The sequence below is a fragment of the Amblyomma americanum genome, chromosome 4 (genome assembly GCF_052857255.1).
Source record: "Amblyomma americanum isolate KBUSLIRL-KWMA chromosome 4, ASM5285725v1, whole genome shotgun sequence".
NCBI classification, from domain to species: domain Eukaryota; kingdom Metazoa; phylum Arthropoda; class Arachnida; order Ixodida; family Ixodidae; genus Amblyomma; species Amblyomma americanum.
In genome coordinates this window covers 173,104,594-173,125,502 of record NC_135500.1, presented here as the reverse complement: position 1 = coordinate 173,125,502, position 20,909 = coordinate 173,104,594, and the positions used below count along the sequence as shown (strand labels likewise).

Genomic DNA, 20,909 nt, shown 5'->3' with positions numbered 1-20,909 from the left:
CGGTCTCCGGTTTCCCATCTGTGTGGCTCGGGCGGGCGCCCTGTGTTTCGGAACTTGCATCCGGTGGAGAATATTTTTCTTCTCCCCCGCATTGTTGCAAAGGCGCCCATCACCAGCTCGGGTCCGGCGGCACGTTGACGTGTTACCCACTGCCCGCGGAGTCGCTCGAGCATGCGTGGGTCGTTTTGGCGGGAACGTATACAGCGCCATGTGTGCTGTGGCGCCGCACGCGCCGCCCCTTATACGCTCTGGGTCCCGCAAACGTCGTCCATATGGCCGGCAAAGGTTTTGAGCATACCTCGGCTTGGCTTTTATACGATGAGGTGGGGTGCCAAATTGAAGAAGGATGGAACTGCTTGCCCCGGAAACCCTCGCAGGGTCCGCGAGTGCGTCGGTGGCTTCCGTCAATTCAGTGCCCTTTTTTGCCCCCCCCCCCCCCCCCACCTTCCCCTGCCTGTGAAAGGGAGCGAAACGAAATAATCGGCACCCTGAAACAGCGGCGCCAGTGTTCTTTGTCTCGGACAGACACTTGGAACTCATATGGGTGGGTGGTCTTTCCGAGTTAAATATGTGAGGCCTTTCAGGCCCTTATAAGACCTCCAATCAGCCTAATTTTTATCAATTAGGCTGTCTGGAGGCCTATCTGGAAAGGGGTGTACCGGGTTTTAATACAGTTAGCGGCTTGTAGAGTCGTAGCGATTGCAGATGCCACGCTCCGGCTTCCGAGGGTGTTTTTGCACTCTGAGAAGTGGAGAGATGAGTTGTGTGGGCCCGTCTGGCAGCTGTGTGGCACCGCGGTCGAAGGCGGTGAGGCCGCGTCAACATCGGGTGTGTATCGTTGGTTATGCCAATGCACTGGCGGGCGCATGAGGCGGCAGATGTGCCGACGTTGCAGGATATCCGGTGCAAGAGCGAACCCTGTAGACCTCGGCTTGAAATGCTCTTGTCCCGCTAATATGCTGTTCGGAAAGGAGGTCGGATCGGAAGGAACGCCGACGAGAAGTGCGCGCCTTGTTTGGTTGACGATGATTCGTAAGCTTCGGTGCAGCGGTGCCGCGGTGCGAGTCATATTGGTCACACGCATGTGACACATATAGGAGAGGGAATGAAAGGTTTCATCGCTCAGGTAGGCACAGCTTCGAGCGTTATCACATGGAATTGGATTGGATTCAGGATTAGAGCCGATACAATATGCCACGTACCTATAGCCCTTGACAACGTTCGAGCTGAGCAGCGAAGAAGGCGAAGCGAACACGACCTCGTGAGCATCGCACAGAGAAATTTAAAAAATAGTTAATGGGTTGCGTCCGTCTTCAAGCTCCGGCTGGTTTATGGCAGCGCGCAAAGCCTGTTTTCTTCTTCCCGAAAACTGATATTCGATTTGAAAACAGCACTATTTGCGCACTCACCGTTAATTTACTGTCAAAAGCGGAAACACTCATCCTCTTGTGTACTTCGGAACTCAGAACGGCTGCATATGCGTGTTACAAGCCTGTTCTAACTAAAAGCATCCTACAGTGGCGAAAATATGAATGGAAAGTTTAGTTTAATAAAAATAAATAGGCTTTCAGCGCAGTGTTCTGCGGTTGACTTGGCTCGCTTTCCACATGCTGACAGTCTGCGTGCGTCATGCGCCGTTTGCTTATAACGGTCTCAGGCGGAGTTTCACACCAAAGTGCAGCTATTTTTCTTCTTTCTCTTTCACTGACAGTATAGAATTGCCTAATTGTACCTTTGCGTGACCACCTACCCTGAGGACACACCGGCACGCTAGACTGCATAATCGTCAGCGGCAAAATGCCGCCCTCTCTGCATGCTGATGCGCGGGCGCTCGCGTGCTCGTTTGCGTGCTCGTTTGCGTGCTCGTTTGCGTGCTCGTTTGCGTGCGCGTGCTTGCGTGTGCGTGCGTCTCGTGCTTGGAGCTTACATGCTCCCTCGTGTCTCAGACGATCAGCCTGCATGGCAATGAGAAATCTTATTAGTGCGTTTGCACTAATCCGGTGGGTGCCAACCTCGAGCAAAATCGTCCGTTGTCGCGTTGTGCTCCGTGCCGTGGCACTGCCCGCTCATCGCCATCTTCTTCGTGGCACTAATCCCGTGGTTCTGACCCGAGCAAAATCGTCTCTTGCGTGTCCGCAACTGGACTAGCGCGAGCACTCGTCCCGCGGCACTGCCCGCCCATCGTCGCCTTCTAGGTAGCAGAAATACGTGTTTTCACACTGATTCGAATGTAGTGAACTTTCTCTGTAGTATTAATCCTTCTTTGAAAGAAGTTAGCTCGAACCCAAAGGTGTACCTTGTGTTCCCTGAAACTGCGAGTGATTTGTTGCTCATTCGTAAAAACAATTAAGTCCCCAAATCGATGCCCCATGTCAAAAAGCACCTGACTTGCACAAACACTCATAACCCAATCTACCCGGACCTGTATTCCGCTTTAGAGTCACTTTGAACAAGAAATTTTTTATGCCTATAAGCCCCGTTGGCACTCCATTAACGTCGCAAAAATTTCTCAAAACATTACTAGCGCTAATAGTACCTATTTGTCAGATAAGACTTGGGCCGAAGCCTCTCGCAAGCCGCGGACAAAAAAAAGCAAAATGCCGACACCTCTGACAGGCTTAATGCTCCGCACCATATCTGGGGAATTGAATTGGTTGTTGGGGAAATGAAATGGCGTAGTATCTGTCTCACATATCGGCGGACACCTGAACCGCGCCTTAAGGGAAGAGAGAAAGGTGGGAGTGAAAGAAGAAAGAGAGAAATAGGTGCTGTAGTGGAGGGCTCCGAGATAATTTCGACCACCTGGGGATCTTTAACGTGCACTGACATCGCGCAGAACACGGGCGTCTTAGCGTTTCGCCTCCATCGAAACGCAGCCGCCGCGGTCGAACCCGACCACTCTAAAGCGGAATACAAGACCGGCTAGATTGAGTTATGATTGTTTGCGCAAGTCGGGTGCTTTTTGACATGGGACATTGATTTACCATAAAGCGGAAACCTAATTTGGTTCCCACCGGACGCGTTACAATCCATATTGAGCGTAACAATACGTGCCACCGCCTATATTTATGACACTAATATGCACTGTGGCTCACTGCCAAGCGAATATTTCCTGTCACATTTGTGCGTTGCAGTTAATATTGAGCCCGATACGGTACGTGTTCTGTGTGGAGAAGACACAGCTCGGCAGTATCTACCGAGGGGGCTGCTTGCACACTTAAAAAACTTTTTCTCGCCCCAAACAAAATTTATTTGCATTGATATATAGATATCAAGCAACGAAGTTGGTCTGTATTGTGAACCATCTCACGTATTTTTTTTTTTCCTGAAGGGCCTTGATCCATAATTTTTGTCTGAATCTCAGGAACACGTAACTTCGAATGAACTTTGGAAGTAATTTTTTTTTTCAAGCACTCTGTTTGACAGTTTTAATTTTTTTTATTAAAAGCTACAGCAAGCGGTGAAAGAAGAAAAAAAAATTTGCGGCTGAAACGGTAACGCCGCTCACTTAAAAAAGTTTTTGAAACACCATATTTCTGCCTTCTTATTGAACCAAGAAAACGCGGAAGATTCTTGCATGGCTTCATTATTGAAGTCATTGTTATCTTATCTTATCTTATTCTTGTTATCTTTTTGTTCTATTTGTTCCACTAGCTTTCATGAAGTGATCTATCACTGTTATGGCCCATATTTTAATAAAAATGTTAAACCAGATTCACAGCAATGCTGCGGGCTCAAGTAATCTCACAACAACGAATTATTTTTTTTTTTGTGCAGGGAATGTATAGAGACGCAGCTAATGTGTTTTATGGCCTAGACATATCGACGTGGTTCCCGTGACATCAAGCATAACTGCAATGTTTCTAGCAAACACCGTCAGCGTATCGTCTTCATCCGACTAGCGGCGAGCGACGACATTTTTCTTATCATCGTGCAGCGTGGGAAAGCCAGCTTTAAATAATCGTCATAAGCATCTATTGGTAGCCAGTAACACGTGCGGGATAGCGCATATCAAGGGTAATATTTAACACCTGCTAGAAAGGCGGTGCAGAAAAGACAAAATAATCTTTCTGCTTCAATCTCCTCGAGACGTGTACGTCTCCAAGCACTTGTCGGAAAGAGCCAACGATGACAAACCTTTGTGAAGTCCCCAGCGTGCTCGTCCCGACCGCAGATAGGTCCCCCCCCCCCCCACCCCATAAAAAAAAAAAAAGCCCCGCCGACGCCGCCTTCGAGCGGGAAACACGGGCGTGCGGTCGGCTGGTTTTCCATCCAGCCCGCCGCGTTCGGAGATCCCAGATCGATTTCTCCCCTTTTCCGCCGTTCGATGGCCTCTGTTTAAGTTCGGGGCACCAACTAGCGGCGGACGATTGGTTCGCGTGCACCCGCTGCTGTCCCGTGTGTGCACAGCCTCGTCGCTGTTTCTTCTGAGCTTGTTGGCGTGACCTGGCACCACCAGCCTTTCCTCCCCCCCCCCCCCCCTTCCCATTTCTTGTTCTTCGAGCACTTTCGTATTCCTCGAAATACGGCCGCATTTGCGGTCGTAGCTCCTTTAATTCGTTTTCGCTTTGAAGGAATTACGCTTGTTAAGAGGGTACGCGGTAAATAAAAGGGCCAGTTTGGTCGATAGTTTCGATTTCTCAATTTATTTGCATTTCGATACCCTGGGGTCTGTCTCGTCACGAAAAATTGTAGCGAAATGTAAGGTAGAATTTTAGAGAAAAAAAAACGCTTTGATTATTCGTGGTCGTCGAAAATTAGGAGCAAATCGCACTTTTCGTGGCTTCGGCGCATCGAGGATTCCGAAGCTTTATGACGGTGGAGCACCGCCACATTAGTATCGCTATATGTATCACCGTGGAGAGGGGAGATCAGAACTTCCGCATATCTGGGGCCGAAATCAAAATCAAACGAGGCGATAAGTGGTGCAACCAAGGAAATAAACTTTAAAGTTCATTTTCTCCGCTTTCACTTTATATGCGATTGCTATCACTCATTCGTTTAACTTTTCGTAATAATAATAATAATAATAATAATAATAATAATAATAATAATAATAATAATAATAATAATAATAATAATAATAATAATAATAATAATAACCGGTTTTGGGGGAAAGGAAATGGCGCAGTATCTGTCTCATATATCGGCGGACACCTGAACCGCGCCGTAAGGGAAGGGATAAAGGAGAGGAGGGAGTGAAAGAAGAAAGGTAACAAATCACAGAATACCGTGCGGTAAAATTTTTGTTTATTGCGCATGGATCCTGAGAAGATATAGTGTGAGAAAGCTCTCAACTCTGCTATGTGTACGGGAGGTAGGTTTTGAAAGTTATTGTTGTCAAACACGTTTGCACGTAAACATACAAGCTTTTATTTTCACTACGTGTTGTGCATCTAAAAAAGATCAATAGCTTTATTGCACAGAACGAGGCTTTGTGAACATGCTGACATAAGAAACTTGTGCACATTCTTTTCAGTTATTTAACACACTGTGGATGACATTACGAGGATGTCAATTGTAATCGCCCAGGAACTTAAAAGCGAGTTCAAAATAAACAGCTGTTATGAAATTTGCTTAACAAGTTTCATATATGTGCCCGTTTTGGTTGCATTTTGCGTATGCATAACGATAACAGTTTCAGTTACCGCGTCCCCCCTTTAATTTGCCCAAACGGGCAGAAAAAAATTGTCTTTGAGGAACGGGAAGCCCATGATGAGTAACTGTCGCACTTCTCAGTGAGGCAGTTTATGCTCCACGCGGTGAGAGAATAGCAGAAGGAGATAGGGAAATAAAAGACCGCGGCCAAATCATTAGGCAAACGCTTTATTAATGATACCTCTGTGGTATATGTAGATGCGGCAGATTCTTCGGCTGACAAGATGGTAGCTGTGGTCACCACGGAACGTGGTACACTCATAACTGGGGGCACTATACGCACTCAGCACACACATGTTGGAGAAGAAACAGCCATCGCTCTAGCCATTGTGGGATCCTCGGCAGAAACCATTGTCAGCGACTCAAAATTGGCTATACGTAACTACACGTTTGGAAGAATCTCCCCACAAGCAGCACGGATTCTGCTAAAGTATCAGCCCACGCGGCGCATTCGCCTAATCTGGACGCCTGCTCATGCTTCCCTTGCTGGTAATGAGGCGGCTCATAACCTAGCTCGAGAACTGTCCCGCCGAGCTGGGTCGTGCAGCCCACCCGCCCTATACTCTGGCAAGGACAGGTTGTTTTCTTACAGAGAAATCCTGCAGCACTACAGGCTTGCAAGACTCAGATTCCCCCCAGCAGATAAAACGCTCTCCAAGCAACAGGCCAAAGCCTGGCGTAAACTTCAAACTAACACCTATCCAAATCCCCAATTGTGTAGCTTCTATTCGGAAGGACTCTACTCAAACAAATGCAAAAATTGTGAGGCGAAAGCCGATCTAAATCATATGATCTGGAACTGCCCGCAGTCCCTACCCGCGAGTCACTTCATTACCGACTCGGCTCATTGGGAGGCTCTATTGCTCAGCCCCGACCCGGGGATACAGATCAAGCTCCTCCAGCTGGCTGAAGACGCCGCCGCTGCCCAAGGGATAGCGGCCGCCGTTTAAGCGGGGGGCGACTTCGTGTCGCTCCTCTATATCCGCTGGAAATAAAGTTTCACAACCAACCAACCGCGGCGTGTCCCGAACGTGCACTGTTTTCGGGTTTGTGCGAGGCATATGTGATTGGCGCGAGGTAACTGCTGGTATCGTGTCCATCAACCTGCATCCGTGCTCTAATTTCCACGTCACGCGATAGCCTGCTGTTGGAAAGTTCCCGCTGTTTATGCCGCCAACAAAATAAGAACGCACGGAAGGAACATAATCTGCGTCTGCGGCATGTATGCACGCGCTGTATTTTTTATGCTGTACACTTTTTAAGTGTCTCCAAGTTCGTTATATGCGACACATTCATTTTCATGACGGGAAGTGGCGCCATCTGTTGAAACTCTCACCAAGAGGCAGTCAGAAGAACGGGAAACATTTTTAACAAAGACTGTTAGAGTACAATCTGACGTTTAAATCATTTAAGCTCAAAGGAAGCATTCGCAGTGCACGAATTTTATTTAAATAGATTGCAAGTGTATTCAGTTCGCGGATTATTAGTAATGGAATGCTTTTAGCTCCCAGTTCGGCAACCTCAGTGGAAAATTGCCCCGAAATCTCGGCCTAATTGGCGCCGAAACTAACATCCAAACCATAGCCGAAACTGGCATCTGCATTTCCTTCATCAAGGTACAATCATATGCAAAAAAAAAACGAAAAATCTTTTTTTCCTCTATGAAAAACGCTAAGGCGCCCGTGTGCTGTGCGATGTCAGTGCACGCTTAAGATCCCCAGGTGGTCGAAATTATTCCGGAGCCCTCCACTACGGGACCTCATTGTTCCTTTCTTCTTTCACTCCCTCCTTTATCCCTTCCCTTACGGCGCGGTTCAGGTGTCCAACGATATATGAGACAGATACTGCGCCATTTCCTTTCCCCAAAAAACCAATTATTATTATTATTATTCTCTATAACCCCGCCGCTCGATTCATACTAGGTGGGTGCCCTGATCACAGATGGCACTACTACAAAACTGCGCTAGTGGATGTGTAAATGCACAGGCCGCGACACCTAACGAACTGTCACAAAATGCGCAATGTATAAAGCATCGTTATTTGCTATCCGTAATGTGTTGTACATTCATTATCCGCGTTCGCGTGATGAGTAATGAGTGGTTAGGGCGCTCGGCTACCAAGCCGTAGGAGACCCGAGTTTGAATCCCTGCTGTGGCCGCCGTGTTTCGATGACGGAGAAACGCAGAAGGTGCCCGTGTGCTCTGCAATGTGAGAGCACGTTGAAGGGCCCCAGGTAGCCCTGCACTACATCATCCCTCCCATGTGTCGCTTCAGGACGTTAAATCAAACAGTTCACAGTTTACGTGCTTGGTAATACTTCAGCCGTCTGGTGGAGTTCGATAGTCCGGGAGCTAGGAAGCATGTTCAAGGTCTGGAACGTTAGCCGGTTTGACATAGGAGAAGGGAAGACCTATGCCGATCTACAGCCGCAGGTTTATGCGGCCCGGAGCGGTGACAAGGGGCCCAGGAGGCGGAACGCGTCGCTGAAGTTCGAGAGGAAAAGCTGGCGAGCGTCGCCCTAAGCACGCATATATATGTGATTTGGCCAAGATCGACGGATAGGGTGTGCCTAGCATCGTCTATACAATGCGTCCGGAAAAGGAACTACTTCGTATACGTGCAAAACATTTCATGCTGACACCTACTCTTGGTGACAGCGACGAGGTACACCGCAATTTTTTTTTTGTTTCTCAGTTTCGATTTTAGTAGTCCCTCCTTGAACCGCAGCGTTCTCACACATACACGGAGCTCTCGTGGTTGAGCAAGAGGCGGGTTTGTTTGAGCACGTTCACGTTCTAGCCCAGGAAACCTGCAGGCGCGTCTAGTTTGCACGGCTTCCACCACGTACCGCGTGGCGCTGAACTCGCAAAATCAGGCCCGAGATTTTTACTGTTAGGTGCATGCCTTTGATTTTCTATACCTGTCGGAAAACGTTTGGGGGCGCAGGAAGCGTATTTTTTTAAACTGGTTTTTGGGGGAAAGGAAATGGCACAGAATCTGTCTCATATATCGTTGGACACCTGATCCGCGCCGTAAGGGAAGGGATAAAGGAGGGAGTGAAAGAAGAAAGGAAGAAAGAGTTGCCGTAGTGGAGGGCTGCGGAATAATTTCGACCTCCTGGGGATCTTTAACGTGCACTGACATCGCACAGCATACGGGCGCCTTAGCGTTTTTCATCCATAAAAACGCAGCCGCCGCGGTCGGGTTCGAACCCGGGAACTCCGGATCAGTAGTCGAGCGCCCTAACCACTGAGCCACCGCGGCGGGTAAGTGTATTGTACGGGCCAAATTTTGCAGCGGCGAGAATGAATCCGCTATGATAATATCCATGTTCGCGCAGAATCTCTCGGGAATCTCTAGGTTTCTTCGAATTACGAGTTTAAATATCCCCATTGAGGTACGTGGTATACGGTCCTGGCGGGCCAACAGATGGCGCTAGTTGATATCCAGGAAAGGTGGGCATGTGCGAGTTCGCGGTCGCATAGAAGCCGCGCATATCGCTTTACTGCGACCGCAGACACTCACATGCGTGTTGAAGTGAAACTAGAGGCTGGATGCGGTAGCCTGCATTGTGCTTCACATCACGAGGTTGTAGTAAGCCTTTTTTGCCCAGCTTATCCCAGGGTACACAAAGTGTGAGGTCTCTTATCACATGCTTCGGCAGAGAGATAGTAGGATATATTCTGCGGTAGACACTGCGTTCAGAAAGGGTGGACGCTGTGGGACAATATCGCGTGACATTAAGTGACTTTGCGGTGTCAAGAAGCTGCATGGTATTTGCCATGCACTAGAAGCGCGCTTCGCGACCGCAGTTGTCACCGAATATCTAGACCTGCCAGCCACTGATAAGAACACCAGACGTCTCGCCACATCTCTTTCTCTGATGACTCCTTGCGGCAAACTTTCACATTCGTAATACCAACTTATTCTTTGAACGTGACCAATTGCTTAATGAGAATCGCATCTTTACACATCGATCGGCAAAGCCGGCGCATGGATTTGCTTTCCATGTTCCAGCAGAGTGCTAAAGGACAAACTGCCTGGTGGGCTTCCCCTATGCCCGCCTTTCATGCATTTGAGAGGAAGGAACGCTATGCTTAACACAGTTTTGGTCTCGGCAAAAGTGGGGCGCTTCTTTCACCCACATTTTCACGCGGACGGCATAAGATGTCGAAACCGCAGAAGCGAAGACAGAGGCGTAGGCAAGACAGCGCACTTGTGACAGCTTCGGGCCTCATACAATAGCCATGAATGCGCATTTCTTGTCCAGGGGACAGTTTGCTGACCGAGCTTCCAGCTTTCTCCACCTGCATTTTTTTTTCGTTCATATGTTTCATACTGCATGAGCAGGGGCGCTGCCAAGGGCCAGACTGCAGCCCACCCCTCCGCCTTCCTGAAGTAAATACGAGGGTATGCTTGAAGGGACGGCCACAATATTGGTCAATCAACTAGTGGATATGTAGGCGTTAGGAGGGAAAGGCGGAAGAAACGCATTTGCAGACGAAAAGGCAAGGATCATCAATCTGTAACCCTGAGGGCTGTGGGACATGCAAGCTGGAGAACATTTGAAAGGTGTACAGGCAGCATATAGGGTACTGAGGGCCTTTACAGGGACGCCAGAGTCCTTGACCGGCATCATGCAGCAACAAAAGCTGCTCACCATATCTGGACGCGTGCGTGCCTGAACTCTGAAAGCTTTTTGAACGCTGAACACATTCATTATGAAATCACACAGCCGGGAAAGCGCAATAACCATACCCGGCAATTCTAGACGAAAGTATCTTTGAACGGGAAACTGTTTATGAACTAGTTTTTTCATATATTGTGAGATTTCACACGAAATATCTTGCTACATATGAGAAGAATGGGCTATTATCTTCAATATTTTCGTACCCGTACCTTATAGTTTTCCAATATCCAAAATGTTTGTCCAAGACTGTTGGACATGGTCTCTTCAAAGCATCAGTGGCTTCACTGCTTCTCCTCAGCACAAGTACAATTCGCTCTACAGATGGCAATAAAGAAAAAGAAATAAAGAAAAATTACTGCAGACCTCAAGCTTCATTTGTCCCACGTACGGGGGAGTCGCTCTCTTTCGCTGTATAACGAAACAAAAGGGACGCCCGAAAGTCCTTTGCGCTACGGCGCACAACCAGACGGCATTCCTAAATGAACACTGAAGACAGTCCCATCTAATTATTGATCCCACTAAAAATTGATTCTTTAGCTCTTTCTGGCTATGATGACGCTTGTCCGACATTAAAACATGCATATACCGGCAAGAAAATAGGAATTAAAAATCTTCCCGCCATTTGATTCAAGCTGGTGACTTCCTTACCGAAAACGACAGGTTGCCACCGTTTTGAAGCGAATGGAAGTGTAGCGTAGCCTCTGGGAAAATATGTGTCGGCGTACGCATTTTACTTGCGAAATCAGCCGGTGAGGGCGCCACTTGCATTTAATTTTTTATCTTCTCTAGTTTATGCAAGCTCTGCTTTCGGTGAGAGTATGGTGAGTTTGTGACTCCGCACGATCGATGCAAGCCAGCTTCTCTTTCTCCTAAGTGTCCTTTTAATGTTTGTATGGTTATTTCCTTGCTTTGTTTTGTTTTTGTGATAATTAATCCTCCTGCCGGTCATTTGCACAGGGCCTCTTTAAAACAAAATTTCAGCCTGCGCCACTGTCCTCGAGGGAGACGGCTCACTTGAGAGCTGTAAAGGTCGTGTCTCTTATCGATTGCGCTGGCCTCCATGCACAGATCCCTTGCTTAGTGGCTTCAGCCTCCCGTGCGGTGACAAATGAGAACTCGTCTCGCGAGTTGGTCCGCACGGAAGATAAAGAGCAGCCGGGCACTTGGCATTGATTTCTGACGATGCCCGTGGAGCGCATTTTTCGTGCGTTGTAGCCGTGACGAATGCAGCCGCACACGCCGTGCGTGTATTTAGTTGTCGTATCGACGTGGTGCTGTTCCGTTTTGCTGCTGTTTCCGTTTACGGCGTGCCCTGCGCGACGACGTGCACTCTGTTGCGTGACTCGCCGAAGCCGCCGATGCGCCCCGGGCTAGGTTCGCACCTCGCGGTCGTGCGCTAATGATATCACGCACAACAGCGCGCTCTATCGCACGCCGCTCGAGTTATATATCGCTAAGCAACAGAAAACGAAAACCTAGGACCTCGACTGGAAATGTCAGCAGTGTCTCCGTCACGCCGTGTACTACTCAAACGATTAGTTGGTTATATGTGCGCTTCGTTTACGGTTATATGTGCGTTTCGTTTACTTGAAAAAAAAAAAATATGAACCACCACCTAACTAGAAGTGGGCAGTCGATATTTCTACCTGGCTGTGTGGACATTTATATGTTTTTTGATGCTCTGCTGCGCTCAGAAATATCGCGTAAAAGAAAAGCTGAACGCCTCCGTCGCTCGAACGTTCCTTTCCTGCGACCTAGTTATAGAGCTCTCTTCTTGCACGCAACATTTGTAGCTTTGACATTTCACGATTAGTGCGGCCTCTGGCCTCTTTTCTAACAAAAAGCACATCTACGCGCTCAATCTGATCCATCATCGTCATCATCAGTCTGACTACGCTCACTGCAGGGCAAAGACCTCTCCCATGTCTCTTCAATTAACCCTGTCCTTTGCCAGCTGCGTCCACCCTATGCCTGCAAACTTCCTAATCTCATTCGCCCACCTAACCTTCTGCCGCCCGCTGCTACGCTTGCCTTCCCTTGGAATCCACTCCGTTACCCTTAAGGACCAGCGGTTATCTTGCCTTCGCATTACATGCCCTAAGGGCAACCTTAGACTTTAGTCAACCAAATGATCAGGCAAGCTTTCGTAAAGGATATTCCACAATAGATCATATTCACACTATCACTCAGATGATAGAGAAATGCGCAGAATATAACCAACCCCTATATATAGCCTTCATTGATTATGAGAAAGCATTCGACTCGGTGGAAAACTCACCAGTCATACAGGCGTTGCGTAATCAAGGTGTAGATGAGCCTTATGTCAAAATACTGGAAGATATATATAGCAACTGCACAGCTACTATAGTCCTCCATAAAGTCAGCAATAAAATTCCAATAAGGAAGGGCGTCAGGCAAGGAGACACGATCTCGCCAATGCTGTTCACCGCATGTTTACAGGAGGTATTTCGAGGCCTGAATTGGGAACAGTTGGGAATAAGATTAAATGAAGAATACCTAAATAATCTGCGATTCGTTGATGACATTGCCTTGCTGAGCCACTCAGGAGGTGAACTGCAAGTCATGATCAATGAGTTAGACAGGCAGAGCAGAACGCTGGGTCTAAAAATTAACATGCAGAAAACCAAGGTAATGTTCAACAGTCTAGCAAGGGAACAGTAATTCACAATTGGCAGCGAGAGCCTAGAAATTGTGACGGAATACGTCTACTTAGTGACAGCTGATCCGGATCATGAGAGGGAGATAACTAGAAGGATAAGAATGGGGTGGAGCGCATATGGCAGGTTCTTGCAGGTCATGAGTGGCAGTTTACCAATTTCCCTCAAGAGAAAGGTGTACAATAGCTGTATCTTAGCGGTACTCACCTATTGGGCATAAACGTGGAGGCTAACGAAAAGGGTTCAGCTTAAGTTAAGGACAGCACAGCGAGCCATGGAAAGAAAAATGATAGGTGTAACGTTAAGAGACTGGAACCGGGCAGAGTGGGTGAGGGAACAAACACGGGTTAATGACATCCTAGTCGAAACCAAGAGGAAGGAATGGGTTTGGGCAGGGCATGTAATGCGAAGGCAATCTTGTCCTATAATTCCTTAATAAATTTCTGCTATTGTTCATAAGCATACGCACGATAATTCGGCGGACATGGACAAATGAAACTCCTTTTGTAGCGCTTTATTTTTGCAATTTCATTGACTCTGCGGATATATATATATATATATATATATATATATATATATATATATATATATATATATATATATATATATATATATATATATATATATATATATATATATATATATATATATAAATTTGGCTACATCGTGCCCAATTACATGCGCTTTCGAAAAGCATACAGGCAAAGCAACCCCTCTAGTACACGTAACTAATCGAAATAGCCATATTTTGTCGCGTCACAGCGCCGAGGGTAATCGCGTTCTCGAAATTCTAAAAGCTCATATGGCTATTGCTAACGGGCAGCTTCTGATCTCTAATCGCAATCATGTGCCTATCGGTAATAGTTAAAGAGCTAGCTGTTAGAATTTAGTCAATCACTTTAGTAGTCAACACGATTCGACAGTTTCTTTATGTCCGCCAACACTGGTATTACTATTCCGAAAAAACCTTTACCTCAAAAACCGTTTCTTTAAAAATTAGTGATCAGCGTCCCTGAAACACCTGGTATATTTCTGCTGAGTACGGTATCGTATAGCCTATAGGGCACTGATATTATTTTCTGTAATCTATAAGACATTCACAGTTTCTTTTTCTGAAGATAGTTTAAAAAGTCGCACATTCACAAAATCAGTGCTGCGGGAGTGGGATAACTATAATTCATGCCGTATAACTAAATTCATGATCTGCTGCAAGTTAATCCAGGTTGACTCCAACTAATATTCTGCTCTTTTGTCAGAAGCGTTGCTCTAAATTTCTTCACTGAATTTTTAGTTGATGTCGTTATGCAAATATAGACATATATATTGTAGACTTCAAGTAGGTTACGGGGACTATTTGAACGATGCAATTTGCAATGTTTCAGTTTATGGATTTATTGGGGTTTAACGTCCCAAAGCGACTCAGGCTATGAGGGACGCCGTAGTGAAGGGCTCCGGAGATTTCGACCACCTGGGGTTCTTCAACTTGCACTGACATCACACAGCGCACGGGCCTCTAGCATTTCCATGTAGCGATCGAATACCTTTTCAACCATGCACATTTAAAGCGAGAGTAGGTCTTGTTCTTCATAACGAGACGTTTGTTTGTAGGACATATAGGAGAAAATACAGCCAACCGCACGTGTACACACTTTGTAGACAGTTTTTTCAGAAGTCATGCGTCGCCCCCCCCCCCCCCCCCCCGCCCATCCTGGGTGTATGATCGTATGTAACGCTGATTATCTTGGAATTATACCTTATAGTATGCCATGATTGACACTAATTGCCAGTTGTGGTAAATAAAAAAATAAACATACATGCGCAGCGTTCATATTCAAATTACAACAACCACGAACAGAGCAAGCCCGACTCAATGCCGGTAAAAGGAAATTAAGTGTGAGAAAAATGTGAACTGCCAGCGGTTAATTTAAGGAGTTCAAGCTTTACCGTCACCCGACTGTCACTTGTCTCGTATGCTGCCGACGCTTTGTTTTTCTTTTTTTTGCTTAGAGTAATTGAAATGAGTACGAGCGTGCGCACTACACGGAGCTCTATCTACGCACCTCGCGTGAGCAATGAGGACGCATTAAATCACACCCCGTAGCAAGTTCCTCTTCTCGTTCTTATCCGACATCCCTTTTACGCGCCTCTTTTTCCGGGTAACTCATTGTTGTCCCGTTCTCTTCTTCCGCAATCGCGCCAGCACGTGACGCGAACGACTAACGTCGCACCCCTCGAAAGCGGGCCACACAAAGCCCAAAACAAGCTCGCGTTGCAAAGACGGTGAGAGCGGAGAAGGCTATATCAGAGGCCATCTATACTGACACTAGACCTTCCCCGCATGACCACCGCGCAAGGCGACGGAGCACTGCTGCAGCCAATTCGTGGCAGCCCGCGAAGGCATGCACAGCGCGAGAGAAGTTTCATTATCTACTGTGTCCCGCTGAAAAAAGCGTGCAGGGGGTGTACAAAGCAGAGTTGACTTTCCAAATGTATACGGAGTGACGCGCGAGGTGCTCTGCCATGCCCTTTTTTTCCTCTTTTATTTAAGTAACAGGTGCGAAGTGTAAGTTGGGCTCAAACGAGATCCTGCAGCTTCTGTAATGGTGCATGGCTTTGAGTGGTTCGTGTGTATTATCTCTTGCGCTGCTGCTGCTGCTGCCTCGTGGCTGCCTTCTTTGACGCTCCCATGCACGTCCTTTTTTTTTTTTTTGGCAGATTCCGGAATCGGTGCTCTTCCGAATGCGGGGCGTGCAGAACCTGACCGACTTCGTGAGCCAGTTCCTCGAGGGCTACCGTACGTATCAGGAAGCGCTTCAAGACCCGCCGCCCGTCGCTCCGCTGCATATCGCTTATATCTACGAGGGTCACGGTAACCTAACCTCTTCTTCTTCTTCCTCCTCCTCCTCCTCCTCACCTTCACTACTTCTTCCTATCTCCTCTCCTCCCTTCCTTTCCCCCTCCCCGCATCTTGATCTCTTCCCCCTTGCGCACCGCCGGTCGGAACCGTGGCTCCCGGCTGATGCCGCCGCCGCCGCCGCTGCCTGAAACGACGCCGCAGCCAGCGACATCTTCTCTGTTGCTGCGATCCATCCCATGAGGGCACTGCGAAGCACGTATTACACGCACGCTGTCGTGCACGATACTCTCTCTCTCTCCTGTCGTCCTCTCTCTCACGTCTAACCGCATGCCGCAAGCACTCACGAGCGCACCATCGAGCACCTCCAACCAGTGTGCTGCGTCTCTGTAATTCAGTGCAGAGCTGACGAAGCTTACAAGGCCCAAAGCAGCGTGCTCCCGCGATGGCCATAAGACAGTGCTGAGGCGAAATTACAGAAAGTTGCTTATTCAGTGCGAAATAAACTGACCAATGCGGTCAACTGAACACCTATTGAACAATACTCAACACCTTTCACAAAGGTGTTCAATGTGCACAAAATAAACCCCCTTCACAAAAAGGGTGTTCGGTGTAAAATTGGATGCACTGAATGTTTATGCCGTTTGGTTGCATAGTATTCGAAGAACTCCTGTGATCTTTCTCTAAACTAAAAATTCGGCACCGTGCAAGAGGAGGGACACGTGTTGGCAGACGTGCTCGCCCTCATCCTCATCAGCGAATTTTTCCGCATGCACCTCGAGCTCTACACGGGGCAGTGCAGAGAATTACACCGAGATGCAGCACACGTTCACAACTTCCTATGGATAAACGGGGGCAGTCGAGAGCATCAGCCTAGAGGGGCAAAATGTGTTTGCCTTGTGCCTAAACAAGGCCCGTGTACAGAGTTGATCGTTATCACTGAGCGTGCGGAGCACGTCGATAGGCTTCGCCAGAGAAATCTTGCCGCTATTGTTAGGTCCGCGTTCGTTGTTCGTGTCTGCTACATCAGATTGAGTTTCAGTAAGTATACACTACGTTCTACGATCCCACGACAGAGCTTGAGGGCAGGAATGAGAGGCCGTGATAGTTCATTTCGAAACGGCCCAGTTGTCGCACTTGCGCATGCTATTCATGAACGGACCTCTGGCTAATTATTCATTTGCAGATCCCGCGATCACGTCCAAGTTGCTGACATGATAGTTAGGTTGGTGGGCATTGTCCGTGGTTACAAATTCTATTATTTATTTGTAGATGCTCGATCTTATCCAAATATCTCTGAAAAAAAAGTGGGGGATTTACACGGGTCGAAATACAAAGAGAAGCCATACATCAAATAGGCGGAAGGAAATACAAGAATTAGGAGTTGTACCAATACCAAGCGCTCGATGATGAACGATAAAAGCACCAATGCCTGTGTTTTTATACAGTGATGATGCACCTTTGCGACCCACTGAACAATATTGTTCGAATCGGTGGTTTTAGTTTCATTTCGGGGAACATAATCCCGTCACCACAGTTGTGCTCCATTCAATGAGTTAACAGGCAAAAGCAGTGGCGTCAGCGCATGTCTCTTCGTATATGAGTGAATCACAGGGCCCCGCAGCACCACACGATATGTTTTGCCGAAAATATGTTCCGAGAAATGGCAAGTTCTTAAAACTGGTTCTGTCCTACAGGCTGCACCTTTCTCACTTCAGCATGGGAAACGCATATATCCATGTGTGCACCGCTCGACGCTGCGGTCGAAAAGTTTATGACACCTACCATCCTGCGTGGTAGCCAAAGTGTGGTGTTGCAGACCGAGACGTTACTGAGGGGTCGAGTTGTGTCCAGCTTAGTGTCGCAGTCATTAATCGCAACGAACTAATAGTACCCGGGCTACCAATGGCCTCAATTACGCCTCATTCGACATTTCTGTCGACCGGAATCGGCAAGTGAAAGGTTCGTCAATATAATATCAATAAATGACACTGATGTACACTGCCAGTTACCAGGGGCACGTTTTTCCGAATAGTCAATCGCTTTATCGCGCATGTCTTGTAACGGCCGCACGAGATGTCTGCCTCTGGTTCGTCAGGTCTTTTATCTCTCGAATTTATTTTACCTGTCGCCCGGTTCTACCCACTCCATTGCCTCCCGAACTTTGTTTGTTGGTTGGAAATATTCCTAGCGTCTCAAACTCGCGCAAGGACCTCGATGGTCTGTGGTGTCCTCCTTGCCAAGCTGGAATTCAAACAGCGGCAAGCATTTGTCAGTCTGATTTTTTTTTCTCTCTAGTTTATAAATCGTAACTTGCCCCAAGCAGGATGTACATGATGAGCGAAGACTGTGCAAACTCGATGCATACCGGTGTCGCCACTTCGTGGAAGGCTCCACTGAAGCAACCTTGCGCGCATTCCCCGCCTGGGCTATTCCATAGGCTGCCGTCATGAACAGGCGCATTAAAGAAATCGCGCCTCTTTGCGACGCCATATGCGCTGCTTTCGTAAGAGCGCGTGCCTTCAAGCGCGAGACGTAGGTCACGGACAATTAGACACCATCCTTGTTGCTGTGCCTGAGATAAACGTGGGAAAACCCAAAGTGATTAATGGAGAAGAAGCAGGTGCATCATTCAAATGTTTTCTACACCTGCACGTATAGCTTACGCGTTACAGCTGCTATGAGAGCGACAAATGAATGGTGCTGTGCCTGAGGTTATATCATCGATGCAGTGCAACATATACAGGAAATCTGAAAAGAAACAGACTAAAATCCGCAGCCCATTCTTTCTTAGGTCTGAAGCCTGCTCAATCCTGTCCTTGCTTATTTTTATTTTTACAAAAAGCAAAAAAAAATGACAGCTCGCATCACGCAGGATTCCATGCCTGAAGTGGAAAGAAAAGTAAGATCGAATTTTGCTTTGGTTGTCACAAGCAGCTGCATGACGTTTGATTCCACTCGAAAAAATCCTCGTGTTTACGGGTGCGCGCGGAGATCTCACGTAGATGGAAAAAAAATCTATTTTCGCCATTTGTTTGTCGCCCGCCAGGGGGTCAACGACACGAATGCTTGGAATGGCAACAGCAGCGTTGGTTGAGGGCCATTGAAAAGTACCGCTCTCTGATATTTCGTGTTGCGAACTTTTTCACTCATTTTGTTGCCAGGCTGTTGTGCGTTTATCAGCAATCTTGAAGTCTGCAACTTGGAACACAGCTTACGTTAATGACCACGAGTGTCGTGACAGTCGTAAACACTCGCATTTTGGCCAGCGGTTTTTTTTTATACATGGACCCTGTGGTAAGTTTGCTGAGGCGAAAGACTTCCCATATAAGGTCCATGTATCAAAAACTCATAGCAGTCGGAGCTAGAAATTTGGAATTAAAACAAGCAAAAAAAAAGATAATGGAGACATATTGTGACAGCCTTTATGGACCGGTTCCAGATGGTGTCGATATTCGTAAGCACCCGAGAAATGGCCCCCGGACTAGCCACTTTTTGAAGCAGAGTTTGCTGACTGATATATGACTGAGAGCTCAGATTAAAAGGGCACGCGATGCATGCGCCAACGAGTGACATGTGCTCGGAGGTATGTATACGTGCTCTCCTCGGCTGCGCGATGTCGGTTTTCCGCGGCCGGGGTGCCAGCGTTCCTTGCTTGGTACTGCCATGTTCCGCTACCTGGCTTCTCTACTAAAAAGCGGTTTTGGATATATGATTTTTATTTTGGTTCTGTTTGGTTTATGGGTTTAACGTCCCAAAGCGACTCAGGCTATGAGGGACGCCGTAGTTCGATCCTGGCAACATGCTCTCGACTACCGCCCGAATTCACTGGGAGTGATCTTCTTATTGGGCATTGCAATGCCCTATACACTGTTGTGTTTCACGGTACAGTAGTCTTCAAAGCGCCTTTATAGTATTTTTGTTTGTTCTGTGTATAAACCATGCTTCTTGCGATAGGTACTAACCGTCTATAGTGCTTACAAACATGAGCGCTGAAAAGCAAGTGAAAGTGCGTTACTCACAAGCTTCTACATTTCAGCCGACGCTACGGTCGTGGACGGTTTTGAAGGCCAGCCAAGCATTCTGGGTAAGACACCTTAAGTACATCTCGTTTTCATATTAGCGCTGCGCTCATTAGTGCGCCATATCCGTTGTTCGGTAACGTGAAATAAACGGCGAAAAACAAAGGACGAAAATAATTTATTCGCAACGACTGCACACAGCAAACGTACTGTGATTTCAGAGAAGCCTTTAGTGTATTGTTCACCGACAATAATAATGTAATACATGGTGTTTAACGTCCTCGAGTGACTGATCGGCTGCGAGGGGCGCCGTATAGTGGAGGCCTCGGGTTTAATGTACGCCACCTCGGATTCTTTAACGTGTGCTCACATCGCACAGCACAGGGGAATCTGTTTCATTTCGCCTCCAGTCAAATGCGTCCGCTGTGGCCAGAATTCGGTCCCGCGAACTCAGGGTCAGCAGCCGAACACCAAAGCCAGTGAGCCAATGGGGAGGATTTTGTTCGCCAGATGTAGCATACGTCACTTCGAGGAACAGATTACTTCCAAAATGTGGGATAAAGGGCCTTCGTACTCACGAAGCTAATCGTGCGGTCAAGCAACAAAGTGATGCTAAAGCTAAACGGGATACCAAGCGTACCTCGCCGCAGTAAAAAAATGACGCTTTCTGAACATATTGGAACGAGTGAACGCCTCGCAGACGTTGCATTTAGGGCAAGGCGGTATTACTCAGAAAAGTTCCTGCAGCCTTTTAAATTGTTGACTTACACAGTTCCCGCCGTCAGGCGCCACAAGATGGCAGTGCATGTTCGCGCAAGCGCATTATATGTTGACAAGCAATTATCTGGACAGCAGTTGGGGGCAAATCAGCAATTATCGGTTAAGAAAAAGGTTAAGAAAACAGAGAGAGCTCTATGCAAAATAAGGATGCTGACGAAATCGGCACTGGCAACATACAGAATGTTTAAGCAGGAAATTGTAGGGGAATCTCTTTATTGTTCGACGCC

At 47.4% G+C, this 20,909-nt stretch overlaps 1 protein-coding gene across 2 annotated transcripts in view; it reads left to right on the top strand.

Moving 5' to 3' along the window:
- The window catches only part of LOC144128664 (uncharacterized), an 84,482-nt gene that overhangs the window by 28,821 nt on the left and 34,752 nt on the right, over positions 1-20,909 (top strand). For both annotated transcript variants that reach the window (XM_077662247.1, XM_077662248.1), the window contains exons 2-3: positions 15,742-15,820; positions 19,920-19,967. In XM_077662247.1, the coding sequence (XP_077518373.1) occupies positions 15,742-15,820; positions 19,920-19,967 (127 nt within the window). The remainder of the gene's footprint in view (positions 1-15,741; positions 15,821-19,919; positions 19,968-20,909) is intronic.